The 15,507-nt window shown below is 47.4% G+C and overlaps 3 protein-coding genes across 3 annotated transcripts; all 3 read right to left on the minus strand.

The window, feature by feature from the left end:
• Window positions 1-4,379: 4,379 nt before the first annotated feature.
• LOC147992462 (uncharacterized) lies at window positions 4,380-8,426 on the minus strand. Its single transcript, XM_087539027.1, has 2 exons — window positions 7,204-8,426; window positions 4,380-4,794 (listed from the first exon to the last, which is right to left on the minus strand). Exons 1-2 carry the CDS (start codon window positions 7,980-7,982, stop codon window positions 4,380-4,382), a joined length of 1,194 nt encoding a protein of 397 aa, XP_087395153.1. The 5' UTR covers window positions 7,983-8,426.
• LOC147992463 (uncharacterized) lies at window positions 8,088-8,507 on the minus strand. Its single transcript, XM_087539028.1, has one exon. The coding sequence runs from the start codon at window positions 8,505-8,507 to the stop codon at window positions 8,088-8,090; it is 420 nt and encodes a 139-aa protein (XP_087395154.1).
• Window positions 8,508-13,572: 5,065 nt separating this feature from the next.
• On the minus strand, window positions 13,573-15,341 carry LOC125527968 (beta-1,3-galactosyltransferase pvg3-like). The gene has a single exon (XM_048692486.2). It carries the CDS (start codon window positions 14,731-14,733, stop codon window positions 13,723-13,725), a length of 1,011 nt encoding a protein of 336 aa, XP_048548443.2. The 5' UTR covers window positions 14,734-15,341; the 3' UTR covers window positions 13,573-13,722.
• Between the last annotated feature and the right edge of the window lie 166 nt (window positions 15,342-15,507).

Raw genomic sequence — 15,507 nt, forward strand, 5'->3', positions numbered from 1 at the left:
ACATAACTCATATGTTTTATTCCTATAATGCCGAAGCATAACTTAAATATAATATCTTGAATCGTTAAAAAATTGTGAAATGGCCTAAGTCACACAAGTCTTAACAAACATCTTTTACAAAAAAGAAAATGACACCCAATCTTTTAGGTTTGCCCAAATCTTCTTCCTTCTGCATCCACCAACCACGCACTGTGAATAAAGCTTGATGTCGTCTCCAGGCCTCCGCCTCGATGGAGCAAACTTGTTTAAACCAAAAGCTCGTAGAAGCAATGGTTAGTACAACACAAAAGAGGAGCAACATTTCGTATAATAGTGTGCAGAATTTCTCAAGTGGCAGTAACGAATCAATTTGAGTTAGACTAGGAAACAAGAGTGTGCGTGGGCGCACGTGGGGGAGAGAGAGAGAGAGATCGTTGAACCGTTGGAGAGTTTTCTTACTATTAATTTTCCATTCTTTGGTGCATGTTTTACGTCGTTTTGCGAGTCCTTATTTCTTCTTTTCCACACACAACTAGACTTGCACATCCGTCGGTCATGCACAATTGCAGTTGCACAAAAAATATTGAAAGAAGAAAAGAAAAAAAAATGTCAAACTCTAGCCACACCCAAGGAACTGTCCAACCCTCTTGTGTCACCGAAAGAAAGACACTTTTCTTTTTTTTTTGAGAAAACTTTCAATCTATTTATCTCAATCATGGCAGGACAGTGAATATCAGAAAGAATAAAAATTACATCTAGATCGATAGACCAAAAACGCTGAAGCGAGCTGAAGGCGTGCCACCGTCATCACCCCTCCCTCACCGAGCCGGACAAAACTTGTTGTACTCCCTCCGTCCGAAAAAGTTTGTCCCTCAAATAGATGTATCTAGCATCAAGTTAGTGCTAGATACGTCCATTTGAGGGACAAGCTTGGGACAAGCTTTTTCGAGCGGAGGGACTAATAGATAGTCAAGAAGTCGTCATGCTAAGACCCCATAGGACCAGCACACCAGAACAACAACCGCCGCCAATGAAGAGAAATATAGATCGAAAGGATCCAACCTGAAGGCACACGAGCGTAGGCGAACAAAGACCGTATCCGAGTAGATCCACCAAAAACAACCACGGATCGAATCCCGTGGGATCCGCCAGAGAGACACCTTCACACGCCCTCCGACGATGCTAGATGCAACACAGGGACGGGGGCTAGGCGGGGAGAACGTTATTCCATCTTCAGAGAGCCTCCACCATCTCTCCTTTCTGAGCAGGACACAAATCCTAACAAAACTAAAAGAAACATCTAAAAACGGGCCATCACAGACGGGACACCAAAAGAAAACATGTTGTGCAGTGGCGTGTTTCTATTGATCTCTTTTCTTGACGTGATGTTTTTTGTTGAGCTTTTGGTAATGTGAGGTGCACACAAAGCACATGTTTAGCATAGCATGGCCGCTACCACAAGAAAACCTAGATCACGTCTTCTCCTCTCGTCACCACCGGCGATGGAGGGGAGGTCCTTCAGAGATGTGGTGCCATGGTGAGACGTGCGATACGGCGCGGAGGGTCGGTGCTATGTGTGTGTTGGCGGCTGGTTCGAGTTGGCGGCTCAGCTCCGGCGCGTTGGCTACCTTCGGTGGCTGAATGGCCTAGCTTGGGCATTAGAGAAGGGGGCTTCGTGATGGGATGTTTGGCGGCGATTGGTCTTCGGTTATTTTAGGGTTTTGGATAGGAAGGTTAAACGGCGGTGCCATCCCTATGTAGGAATAAGTTTCACCATGTCCTATCGCCGTTTTGTTGGTGTGTTTATCGTTGACAGAGGGTGTTTGAAGTTGTGTCTTTGGCGGGTCTTCCAGGATCTGGTTGGTTTAGGTTTCTGGTGGGTCCGTCTGTATTCGGCCGGTTTTCGTGGTCTTTGAAGTTTCTACATGTCATTGTCGATGTTTTCTTCTCCAGGCGGTGATTTGCTTCGTAGATCACGAGCGCCGAAATCTCCTGGCCTACTTCGGCAACTTTCTGGCTGCTGCTTCCACGAGCTACTGGGTTGGAAAAAATTGCTCTGCCGAGGCGAAGGCCGAATCCAACTACTCTCACAGCGCGTAGCCGGTGGATGCAGGAGGAAGAAGACTTTGGCTCCCCATGAATTTGAATCTAATTTTCCTTTTCTGTATCATTGAGTTTGTAAGGACCTGTGTTACGTAATATACGGTCTTGGACCTTACACAAAAAAGGAAAAGTAGTGGCTGCACCCACCTTTGGTGCACCCACGGTGCACCCACGCAAGAAAACATAGCAAAACATTTCAAAAAAATCTGAAACTTTGTGGAAATGACATCAACAAATGTTAGAGAGGCTTGCAAATATTGGTGGTCAAATAACATTCGAGGAGGTCTATACAAAAAAGACAAATTCACTAAAAATTAGTCAAAATGTAAGTACACTGTTTGAGCAGATTTTGTAATTTTATCTTTTTGTAGAGAGTTTCTCGAATGTTATTTGACCACCAAATTTTGCAAGCCTCTCTAATATTTGTTGATGATCATTTTCACAAAGTTTCAGATTTTTTTGAATTTTTTTGATATATTTTCTTGCTGGGTGCACCGAGAGTGGGTGAACCATGCTCCACAAAAAAATATGTGAAGAGCACACGAGAAGATAGATTCTCTCTACTGTAAATATGACGGGTGATTTCCATCGGTGCTACTCCACAATATTGGAAGGCATGTCGGAATCAAATAAATTTTGAAGATTATTTTCCTTGTGGAGATATTTTTAGGTAGTATTCTTTATGAAAAACAAACACCAATTAACTTTAGAACTCCAAGATCTGAAATACTCCGATCTTAAAACGACTTGTGTTTTTCCTGGACTCCGTCTCTGTGTAGGCAGAGATTCTCCACGTATATAATTGGCAAGTGATGAAACGTACGCACGCACGCGGATAGATCGTACCCGTGAGTCCGTGACCAAAAGGCAGGCATGGCGCTGCCGGAGAACTTCGACGGCGGCCGTCGGGCCATCGTCATCGAGGACGTCCCGCCGGGCACCGGGATCGCAGACCTCGGCGGCGCCTTCTCTCCTTTCGGCACGATCCAGTTCGCTTCCATGGGTCCTCCTGCCGTCGTGGGTTTCGAGAGCGAGGAGGCCGCGGCGCACGCGCTGCTTGTGGCGTCCATGAAGAGCGTCAGCCTCCTCGGCGTCTACAGGGAGAAGGCGACCAGTCCGATCGAGGCAGCTGCGATGCCGCCATCAGCCGTGGCCGCGGCGCCGGAGGGAGCGACCAGTACGACGGCCGAGACCAAGACCAGCCAGAACAAGGCAGCGTCGTCAGCGCTCGCCGTGCACATAGACCAGGAGGCGATCAGCTCGCTCCTGGACTCCCTCCTCGCCCTGGATGAAAACCTCGACACCTTGAATAGCCTGCTCACCCAGCAAAGCTCCAAGAAGGAGGAGGAGGAGAAGGAGGAGGGCGACGACATCGACGTTTACAACTACGACAAGGCCTGGACAGACGGCTACAATTCGGCCTTGTACTGGCCGGACGACAACTACTACGACGCCTGGTTTGCCGGTTACCAGGCTGGAGCGAAGGATTCTCCGATTGGTTGAATTTACAGAATTCAAAGCTGCATCTAGGAGCTGGTGATTCTTTTAGACGTTAAAAGGCGTGGAAAGAAAAGTTCTGCATCTAGTTCGTGTCGTTATTGTGTCTGCAAATTGTCATGGATAAAACCCTAGAGTTATAATTTGTTAGGCAGTTAAGAAGTTTAGTGCTTAATGAAAACTAATGCAGTCTATTTCTCATTCATGCAAAGTGATACAGAAGGAGTACATATAGGGGCCGTAGCCAGCCCAGTACGTGGGCAACCTGGGGGTCGTGGCGTGGAGCGTGGGACGCTCCAGCGCTGACCGAGGCTGTCTCCTAACACCCCCCCCCCCCCCCCCCCCCGCGCAGTATCAGCGGCAGGCTCGACGACGTTGAGACTGGACCGGATGTCGATGAAGGCGGCGGAGGGTAGCCCCTTGGTGAAGATGTCCGCGAATTGCGCACTTGTGGGAACATGCAGGACTCTGACCTCACCTAAAGCTACCTTCTCTCTGACAAAGTGTATGTCAATCTCTATATGCTTAGTTCTACGATACTGAACAGGGTTACATGACATGTACACAGCAAAAATGTTGTCACAGTACACAATAGTAGCCTGCTAGATGGGGAGATGAAGTTCACCAAGGAGCTGATGAAGCCAGACTGTTTCAGCAACAGCATGTGCAACCGAGCGATACTCGGCTTCCGCAGAAGACCTGGAAACAGTAAGCTGCCGTTTGGACGACCAAGAAATCAAATTATCACCCAAATACACACAGTAACCGGAAGTGGAACGTCGAGTATCCGGGCAGCCAGCCTAGTCCGCATCAGAGTACGCTGTAAGAGTGAGTGGAGAGGAAGTGTTGATGAGAAGACCATGGTCGAGAGTGCCTTTGAGATAGCGGAGAATGCGTTTGACGTGGTTGTAATGTGGAAGGCGAGGATCGTGCATGTAAAGACAAGCTTGTTGCACAGAGTAGGCGAGCTCGGGACGGGTGAGAGTCATGTATTGCAAGGTTCCGGTAAGACTACGATAAAGTGTAGGATCAGGAAGAGGCTCACCGGAAGAAGATAGTTTGGATCCAGTGTCTGCGGGAGTGCGCATGGGATGACAATCAAGCATGCCGGCCTTGGATAGAATGTCGAGTGCATACTGTCTTTGGGAGAGAAAGAGGCCGGTAGAGGAGCGGGAAATGGCGATGCCGAGAAAGTGATGAAGATGACCAAGATCGATCATGCAGAATTCAGTGCGTAGAGAAGAAATAATGTGCTCGAGAAAGGAGGAGGAAGAAGCAGTGAGGACAATGTCATCCACGTAAAGTAGGAGGTAAGCGATGTGAGCATCAGATTTGAAAATGAAAAGAGAGGAGTCAGAGCGGGAAGGAAGAAAACCGATGGTGTGCAGAAAAGTTGTAAAACGTTGGAACCAAGCGCGCGGAGCTTGCTTTAAGCCATACAGTGATTTCTGCAAGTGGCAAACATGATCAGGGAAAGAGGGATCAGTGAAGCTGAGAGGTTGTCGACAGTACACGGTCTCAGTGAGAGAGCCATGAAGAAAGACGTTCTTGACGTCTAATTGGTGAATGGGCCAGTCAGAGGAGACAGCAATACTAAGAACAGCTCGAATGGTGCTGGGTTTAACCACCGGAGAAAAAGTTTCGTCAAAATCGATACCAGGTTGTTGTGAGTCCCCATGACAAACCCAACGAGCTTTGTAGCGCGAGAGAGAGCCATCAGAGTTGAACTTGTGGCGGAAAACCCATTTACCAGAGACCACATTAGCACCGGATGGGCGAGGAATCAGAGACCAGGTCTGATTATGTAAGAGAGCATCGTACTCATCTTTCATTGCTTGGAACCAGTTGGGGTCAAGAAGCGATGCTTTGTAGGAGGAGGGAATTGGAGAGATAGGAGGAGAGAGGGTGGAAGATGTGCTTGCGGTCAAGTTGAGACGGCGAGCAGGCTGTCGAAAACCAGACTTACTACGTGTGCGCATAGTGTGGTCATTTGCAGGAATGGGTATAGGAATGGTGCGGGGAGGAAGTGGGCGAGCTACATCGGATGAGGAAGGACTGAGAGAGTGGGAGGAAGAAGAAGAAGAAAGGGAACTAGTGGAATTGTTTAATGGGGTGGATGGCGAGTCAGGGGCTGATGTATGCGAAGGAGGAGTGACTGGGGATGGTGGGCCTGGTGCATGGGAAGGACAAGTGGATGGCGAGAGAGGCGTGGAGGAAATGGCGGGTGGGGTCTGGTTGATAGGTAGTGGCTGATCGACGTGAACAGGACCATGCATAGCATGCACGTCGATCACAGGCGATTTTGGCGATGAAGTAGAGGGTGCAGAAAGAGGAGAGGAGAGATTGGGAGGGTTGTGGTTAGCGAAAGGAAACATCGTCTTGTCGAAAGTAACATGGCGAGAGAGTATAATGCGGTTGGTTGGGAGGTGGAGACAACGGTAGCCACGGTGATCATCCGAGTACCCAAGGAAAACGCAAGGCAGCGAGCGCGGTGCTAGTTTGTTGGCAACTGTAACGGAGAGGTTTGGAAAGAATAGGCATCCAAAAATGCGAAGATCTGCATAGGAGGGAGCGGAAAGAAAGAGGGAATCATAGGGAGAGAATTTGGGGCAGGTCTTGGTGGGTCGTATGTTGAGTAGAAAGGTTGCGTGGCGGAGGGATTCGACCCAATATTGGGGTGGCATAGATGCTTGGATTAAAAGTGTGCGAAGAATATCATTGATACTGCGAAGAGAGCACTCGGCCTTGCCGTTTTGAGGAGTGGTATATGGACAAGAAAAGCGAAGAAGAATGCCGTGACGAAGAAAAAAATTACGGTTGCGAGCATTGTCAAACTCACATCCGTTGTCACATTGAAGAAAACGAATGGGAAGAGAGAAGTCAGCATACACATATTTTTGGAAGTTCACAAACACAGTATGCACATCAGACTTGCAGCGAAGAGGAAAGGTCCACATGAAATGCGAGTAGTCATCCACTATTACAAGATAAAACTTAAACCCGGAAACGCTAGGGATAGGAGATTGCCAGAGATCACAGTGTAACAACTCAAAGGGAAATGAACTAGTAGTGGCAGATGTGCCAAAGGGCAGCCTAACATGTTTTCCCATCTAACAAGACTGACACAAAGCGGAATCATGAGACTCCCGAACATGAGGTAGCTGAAACTCGCGAAGCAGAGTGGTCGTGGTGGCACTGTTGGGATGTCCAAAACGACGATGCCAAAGGGATATGGAGGCGATCATGGCATGAACTTGCGGTGTTGGAGAGGAGGCGTGGATAGTGTACATGTCGCCAGAGCTATTGAACCGAGCGATCACCTCCTTGCTGCGAAGATCCTTCACAGACACACCCAAGGGATCAAATTCAACAGAGACCAGGTTATCAATAGTAAACCGACGAACAGATATGAGATTTTTGATAAGAGCAGGAGCGAAAAGCACTTCTCGTAATGATAGGTTAGGAGAGAGCGAAGTAGAACCAATGCAAGAAATAGGAATAGATGAGCCGTTGCCTACAGTAATTGAGGGAAATATAGAAGGATGAAGAGAAGACAGGGAAGAGCTAGATGCGGACATGTGCGAGGAAGCACCAGAGTTGAATATCCATTCCGTACCTGCATCCTAGGTGGTAAGCGAGTTCATGGCCGCGATGAAGGCAGCCTGATCCCAGTTCAGCGCGGGTGGTGTCGAGGTCGACGCAGCAGTGGAAGCCGGTGGTGGCGCCTGATCCCATGAGGAAGTAGAGGAAGAAGTCGGTGGTGACGCCTGATCCCATGGTGAAGTAGAGGGAGAAGCATAGGTGTACGGCGATGGAGCCGAGGGAGGCGCCGCCGCCTGGTACAAAGGAACGTACGCCGTGTAGGCATGCTGTGGAGGCCGTGAGCCGAGGAGGCCCGGAGAGCCAAGTTGAGGACGCATGCCGGGCGCCCAAGCCCCGCTGTATGTCGGAGGAGCGCCGTAGGGAGAGGGCGCAGACCACGGCATTGGCCAGGCCTGAACAAGCCCGGTCCAGGGATCGTGTGAAGGACGCCATGGTGTCGGGGGAGTGGTCGAGGGCGCCGCAGGAGCAAATGGTGGTGCAGGTGAGGAGGCCGAAGACGATCCCGAAGAGCGCTGCTGAGGAGGATGGTAAACAGGGTTCTTGACTTTGTAGTCCGGACTCGGGCGCCAACCGGGAGGTGGCAGGGAGGAAGACGACCCGGAGGGCGCGATCGGAGGTGTTGCAGCAGCTGCAGTAGCATGTCGTGTGGTCGCGTGGTAGAGGCGCGGCGCAGCAGCCTTGCGCGCCTGGTTCTGCTCCTCCATTTGAAGCATGGAGCGGGCCTCAGCAAGTGTTGGCAGAGGACGGAGGAGAGGGATCAGGGTCGCCTGTTGAGCGAAGCGGTCGTCAAGACCGCCCATCAGTGCGTGAAGAAGTGACCGATCGGCAACCACCTCTCCAAGCTCGCGGAGCTCGTCGCCGATCGCCTTGATGCGTTGAAAGAAGACGTCCACGGGGCGATCGCCCTACGTGATCGTGCGAAGCTCGGTGTTGAGGGCGGAGACGCGAGCATCCCGGTTGTCCTGGAAGAGCCGGCGAAGCTCGGCCCAAATATCACGCGCGGAGGCACCGTCCGTCACCACAAGGTTGAAGAGCTCTGTCGAGATGCGAGTATACAGCCACTGGATGATGGCGAGGTCGTCTTTGATCCAGCGGGGATCATGGGGAGCGGCTGGGTGGTCGCCGGAGATGTGGTGGAGAAGGGAGCAGCGACCGAGATGTATCTCAAAGAGATGGCGCCAGTGGTAGTAATTGTGGTTGTTGAGATCAAGAACTATGGGGATGAAGGGAGTAATATCGGTTATGGTGTCGCTAAAGGTAAGGGATGAAGGTGGGATGGGGGCTGGCGGAGCAGTTGGCCCGCCCTGGATGGGAGCGGTGGCCATGGGTAAGGTGTGGCCGTCGGGGATGGGAGCAGTAGCGAGAGGAGTGGTTTGGCCATCGGAGAGTTGAGGAGGGTTGGTTGCCCGCTGGTGTTCGTCATGGCGAGTGAGGAGAGGAAGGATCGATATCTAATACCATGAAAACTGATGCAGTCTGTTTCTCATTCATGCAAAGTGATACAGAAGGAGTACATATAGGGGCCGTAGCCAGCCCACTACGTGGGCAACGTGGGGGTCGTGGCGTGGAGCGTGGGACGCTCCAGCGCTGACCGAGACTCTCTCCTAACACTTAAATTTTAGATACCTACTTGTTCGTGTCGTCTTTGTTTCTACAAACTTTCGTGATACAAGACGCTAGAGTTAAGATATCTCAGTTATGAAAATGTTTAGGGCTTAAATTTTAACATTTTAAGCGTTGATGTTTGCCTTTTTACACCGGATGCAAAAATGCTTTTTTTCCATTTCATGAAAGTTGACATGAACATGTGTGACAACACCAACATGAATCGGAGAAAGAGCTATTGATTAGTTTAGACATTCGCATCCATGCATACCAATTTCATTTATATTGCTCCCAATTCATAATAATTTATGACTATATATTCCATCAATAGTGTCACTTTAATCAGTCATGGGTTGGCCCAGCCAACGGGTCTGATTCAAGACGGAGACGCCCCCATCGGGGACGAATAGAGGCTAAGGACTGTACCAGTGATGCGGCTTTTCTAGTGTTTTTCTTGTGGCCGGTTTTTTTGCTCTTTTTGGTCCCTTTTTTGGCTGTATTCTATTCGGGTTTTTTCTTTTCTTCATTCTTTTTCTTTTTTGGTTCTTTTATTTTAATTGCACGCACTTCTCTTTTCAAATTTTGTGAAATTTTTTTAAATGTTAAAAAAATTCAAATAATGGTTGCTTTTCAAATTCATGAATTTTTTTCAAATCCATAAAAAAAATTCAAATTCATGAATTTTTTAAAAAAAATCCATGAACTCTTTTCAATATTCGTGATTTTAGACATTAAAAGACGTGGAAAGAAAATTAATCTACTTTTTGTGCTATCATTGTTTCTGCAAATTTTCATTGGACAAAACCCTAGATTTAAGACATCTATGTTTATGGTGAGGAGTAGTACTATATACGTTAACAAGAAGTTTAGTGCTTAAAAGTTTAACCCCTTCAGCGCTGAAGTTTGTCCTGCTCGATCGAATCAGAGAAGACATGCAAGGGCAAAATCGAGCCAAATATCCTTATGGGTGGGCCAGACATGGAAACAGAGTTAAGATACCTACTTGTTCATGTCGTTTGTGTTTTTGCAAATTTTCATTGAACAAGACCCTAGAGTTAAGATATCTCACTTATAAAAATGTTTAGTGCTTCAAATTTAACTTTTTAAGCACCAAAGTTCTCCTTTTTACTGAATGCGAAAATGTTCTCGCACTTCATGAAAGTTGACATGAACATGTCCGACAACATCAACATGAACCGGAGAAATAGCTATTGATTTGGCTAAGCATTCACATCCATCCATGCCAATTCCATTTGTATTGCTCAATTCATAATTGAAAAAGAATTGAGGGTACTCAATTTATAGTAGGGAGCAACTACTCAAAGGGTGCTCGGTGCCCCTTGGGAAAAAGAAAAAAAACATGTTATTTTTCTTTCAGGGGAGGCATAGATTTGCTTCCGCAAGAGGCAAAGCTTTGCATCTCGGAAAAGAAAAAAGATGTGTTTTTTTTTGCTTTCATGAAAGGCACGGATTTGCTTGCGCGAGAGGCATGGTTGTGTCTCTCGAAAAAGAAGAAAAAACACATTTTTCCTTTTTTTACTTCCACAAGAAGCACGGATTAGCTTCTCGTGGGGCCACAGATTTGCTTCCGCGAGAGGCACAGTTGTGCCTCTCGGAAAGAAAAAACAAGTGGGGGAAACTGTGCTCCGGGGACAGGTTTTTTTCTTCTGTGTTTTTTGTGGAAAAAATCATCAAAACCTATTAACATTAGTAAATTTATGAAGAAAATCAATTCCACGTTGATATTAAATAGCATATCAATTATGTGATTAGCACATGTGATTAGCATAGACGTTGATATTTCTTATGACATTAATTGCACGCTAAACACGATAAGCACTTGGAACAATCTAGGTCGTTAGATTGACATGGTTTAAAGACCGAGATTAATTGGATTTGCCTCTTTGGGTCATTTTATATTGATAAAGATGGGATTAGTTTTGAAGAATTTGATGCAAGAAATCAAACAATGAAAACGGTTCGAGATTTGAACGCACGGTTTAAGAGATAAAAAAATTTGAATAAACAAAATTACGAGGAAAAAAATCGAGGCTGCGACAAGTGACGCGCATGCAGTGCTCACTTGTCAGCGCATGAGAAGATGAAAGTGACTTTTGCAAGGGGTACCTCGTAATTAGTGATCTCCTATATTCCACCAATAGCGTCACTTTAATTTGTCATGGGCTAGGTCAGGCAATGGGCTGATTAAAGACCGAGACTACTACCTCTCTTCACGCCCACCACTCCGCCATGGCTATATGTCACATATACCGTTTTTTAATACGAATCGCCTACTAGCGACGTCCAGCGGATAGGCCCAGTAGTGAGGTTTCGTCTGCTGCGCGCGGTACGTGTGGTCCATTATGTTACTGCTATTTTTTCCTTTTGTGTTTTCTTTCGTTTTATCTGTTTTTCATAGGTTTTCCTTTTCTTTGCTTTGGTTTTCTTTGTTTTCTCATTCGTGTTTTGGTCTTCCTTTCTTTTTTGTTATACTTGGTTTCTTTTATTTCTTTCTTTTTTTCTTCGTTTTTTGGGAATTCTTGTTTTTGCTTTTTTCTTGTTTCTTTGTCAGTTTTTCTTGGGGTTTTTTCCACACATGACTTCTTCTTCTTAGTACACAATGTACGTTTTTAGAGCACACGTGAAGCATTTTATGATACACTTTGGATATTATTCAGATACATGATGTACATTTTGTTTAAATGTATGTTTTGAATACACAGTAAAAAAATCTAAATATCTGTTGTACATTTTTTAGTAGAAATAAAAAAAATTAACCTATCGGAATACACTTTTTACATTCTATAAACATTGTTTGAAATGTCACGAGCATTATTTTTAATCGATGGATTTTTTCTGTAAAATGTTACATGCATTTTTTAATGGTACCAAACATTTTTTTATAGTATGCAAACACTTTTTTTTACATTGTATAAAATTTGAGAAACTTTTTTAAAACTCACGAATATTTTTTAAATGGTGCGCACGTTTTTTAAAAAATAGTAAAATATTTTTCCATTGTATAATCATTTTTTAAAATAGCAGTACATTTTTTGAAACATGTAACATTTTTTAACTGTCACAAACATTGGTGCGACTTTATTAAATGCAATGGTGCACTGTAGAACACAGAAAAACCTAATAAACTTGATAATAAAAATTTTAATTAGAAACTCTTAATTTTATGTTTGAAGCGCATTAACAAAGACTGAAGTATTATGGCATGCTTTGGAACACGATGAATCACATTAAAACCGTATGATTGTTTCTGCAGGACATAATAGAACAACATTGATCTGGATGAAACACAACATTAAGTTTTCACCAAATGACACCAAGTTCCTTTGTATTAGTTTGATGTGCATTGACACACAATGTAACAATATGATAGACTTTGACCCAATGAACTACAATAGAACCAGTGACTGACATGTTATGGAACACTATGATACACCATGTAGCATCATGTGCAGTTTGTACGTAGGCATGTAACACCCCCAAGCAATGAGGCTTGCAACCTTTTCCACCAATTGAGAGGGCTGGTGAAACCGGACCTTGCCGCGGAACAAAATGAAAGAAAGAGGTTGAAGTCACTGCACCAAAACCAACCAACTGCCCCTGATTGACACACCAGCTGCCAATAAGATTCAAAGAGAGCCAACAGATCTGGCATTACCAATCCTCACATGCTCTTCACTAATGCTAGATCGGACGTTGTAGAGATAAGGACAGGCTGGAGACCTTGTTCCAACACGCCATTGTTACCATCACCGTGTAGATGGCGCAAGGTCGTCATCATCATGGCCGGCGCCGCAAACAGAGGGGGTGCGATGCTACTGTGTGGCGAGTGCAATGAGAACAACCTCATGCTCTGACCCATGTGCTAATGAAGTTACATAACTTCATGTTGTCATCTGAATTTGTCATAGCTACTTTTGTTGAGTGCCCAAAATAATTTGTAGCTGATGTTCAAATTATATGTAGTTACTTGTGTATGTTGTTGTGGTTAGTATACGTAACTGCTACCAATAACTATTGATTCTTAAATTGAGTTGTGTCAACATGTTCATTTATATGAAATCCATTATGAACACTTGCGCCAATATATTTCGAAAAACTATCTTCATCTGGATACTTCTTGCTTCACTTGGTATGGAAGTTTTCTTTTTCTTCCAAAAAGTTCGAGATGGTAGTACCATCAGAACACATTGTTGATGGTTTCAAGTGAGTTATTCGTCACATTTAGGCAATCGTGTCAGAAAGAGGGTTTTTCTTTGGCCAAAAGATACTTCGAACTAGGAACGAGCATGAAGAGATTAACAAGACTTCACTGCGTATGTTGACTTTCTTTTTGGACGATATCAATTTATGTACTTCGTTGAATTGTTTATCAGGAAAGAGTTGTGGGGCAAAAGAAATGTAGCAACACCATGCACACGCGTGTATATCATATATTAAAGGAGAAGACGTGTATAGAAACCCGAATCACCAGAGGTACCAACACCATGAAAGTATGTAGTCCCTCCTTTTTTTTCTCCGCGAATTAGGTTTGTCTGAAGTCAGATTCTTCAAGGTTTAACCAAGTTTATGCAAAAAATTGTTAGCATTCACAATACAAAATCAATGTCATTAGATTTTTTTTGCGGGTAATATCATTAGATTCATTATGGCATATATTTAAATATAAATTTGGTCAAATTTTATAAAGTTTGAATTTAAACAAATCTAGTATGTGAAGTAAAAAAGAAACGAAGTGAGTATGTACTACGAAAGAAATACACGCACTGGACAGACACCATGAATGTATGTATCAATGTATGACGTACAAATGGACGTGTCAAATTATCCTCTTCTTATCCAACAACCACAACCACCCGCACAAATTCAACGCACACTGCCGACCGGGTCGAGCCAAGAAGCAAAACGAGGACCGTTTCAAGGCAGGTGGTAGAGGCCGGACGGCGGCAGCGCGGCGGTGGCGTTGAAATAGGCGAGCGTCTCCGCCCACCGGCCGGCGTCCTTGAGCATGTGCACGGCGATGGTGTCCGGGCGGAAGCCGTGCCGGAAGCAGTTGGCCGGGGAGCTCCCCAGGTAGTTGTACATCCTGGGGGCGCCGTCGTACCGGTTCTTGGCCTTGCCGGCGACGTTGAGCCACCGCCCCGTCCACATGTCCTCCGGCCCGACGCGGTCGCGGCGGCTGACCTCCGACCGCGCCACCCAGCGCACCAGGTCCCACGACAGCGCGTACCCCATGCCGGACATGAAGGGCGGGAACGGGTAGAAGTTCTCGCGGTCGCAGGGCATCTGTAGGCCCAGGTACGCGTCCTCCCGCGCCGCGCCGGCCATCCACGCCGCCAGCGCCGGGAGCCGCAGGTACGTGTCGTCGTCGGCCTTCATCACGTAGTCGTAGGCGCCGTCGGGGAAGGCGCGCGCGGCGGTGGCGAAGAAGTCGTACGTCTTGCCGCCGTCCATGTTCTCGGAGCAGTTCAGCACGATGATGTCGCCGTAGCGCATGATCTCCAGGGCCACCAGCACGGCGTCGACGGCGGAGGTGACGTTGCAGAAGACGAAGCGCACGTCCACGGCGCCGGCGAGGGCGGGGTGCTCCTGCAGCTGCAGCGCGTAGACGGTCCGCAGCAGGTGCCGCCGCTCGTACTTGCCCGGCATCGTCTGGATGCCGATCAGCACGCGCACGCCGGGGTGCTCGACCGGCGCCTTGGCCGGCGTGGTGGCGTCGGCGTGCTTGACCGGCAAGAGGACGGCGTCGTGGGGCGGGGAGCCGGGGCAGCCGCCGGAGAAGAAGGACTGGAGGCGGAAGTCGTTGGGGTGGACGACGAAGACGGTGAAGGCGAGGAAGCCGGCGCCGAGGACGAGCATGAGGAGGTGGGAGGCCGTGAGCGGCGAGCCGGCGGCGCCCAGGCCCAGCTGCTTGTACAGGGAGGACATGGCTGCGCTCTGGGATCAGGTGCACCGGCGTGGTGCTTGCCGAGGGAGAAGGAATGGGAGCGCGGCGTCTGCTACTTGGCTAGAGAAGGAAATGGAGCGCCTGCTTCTGCTGCGTTGGACATGGACCTGGTCGTGGGCACGCGAGGCTGCTGATTTGGTCGACGACGGCGAGGTTGCGTGGATGGCGAAGAGACTGATTACGCATTGAGAAATTCGCAATCGGGAAGGGATGATGTCAGACGGAGGTGACAGATTGTGACTAATCCAACTCGAGTCATGCTTCGGGCTTCCACGGGGTATAATCAATAACTAGAGGGCAATTGCTAATCGACAGATGCTCACAGGGTACAGCGAGTTAAGCAACAAGTGCTCAAGACATTGTGCAGCCTACACTTGCTTCGGCAAAACGAGGCTCCGTCCATTTGTTTTGATCCGAATCACACTCAAGATGAGCTCTTCTTATAGAGGAGCTGATGACAGTCATACCAGAGGGAAGAGACTCGAAGTTGATGAGAATAGTCGATTTGAACTGTATCACGAATCAGTTTGGCACACATTAGAAGGGAGGACCTCGCTGGAGAGAAGGAAGGGGCTCGCCATCACTGGGTTGGGAATGGCAGTGGTGCGAGGGGGCGGACGGCTGGGGCGACAGAGGCCGGTGGTGGGGAGTGGTTCCAGGGAGGCGATGCGGGAACGCCACCGGCTGGCGGCTCAAGAAAGGAGATGCATCAAGAGGCTGAAGAAAGACCGTGGGACATTGATTTTTACATCCAA

Source organism: Triticum urartu, chromosome 1A (genome assembly GCF_056163025.1).
Source record: "Triticum urartu cultivar PI428250 chromosome 1A, HENAU_Tu73, whole genome shotgun sequence".
Taxonomy (NCBI): domain Eukaryota; kingdom Viridiplantae; phylum Streptophyta; class Magnoliopsida; order Poales; family Poaceae; genus Triticum; species Triticum urartu.

Coding starts and splice junctions, on each gene's coding strand:
- LOC125527968 (XM_048692486.2), bottom strand. CDS start 14,733: ATGTCCTCCCTGTACAAGCAGCTGGGCCTGGGCGCCGCCGGCTCGCCG.
- LOC147992463 (XM_087539028.1), bottom strand. CDS start 8,507: ATGGCCACCGCTCCCATCCAGGGCGGGCCAACTGCTCCGCCAGCCCCC.
- LOC147992462 (XM_087539027.1), bottom strand. CDS start 7,982: ATGGGCGGTCTTGACGACCGCTTCGCTCAACAGGCGACCCTGATCCCT. Junction 4,795..7,203: donor ATGAACTCGCTTACCACCTA/GGATGCAGGTAC, acceptor ATTCTGCATGAT/CGATCTTGGTCATCTTCATC.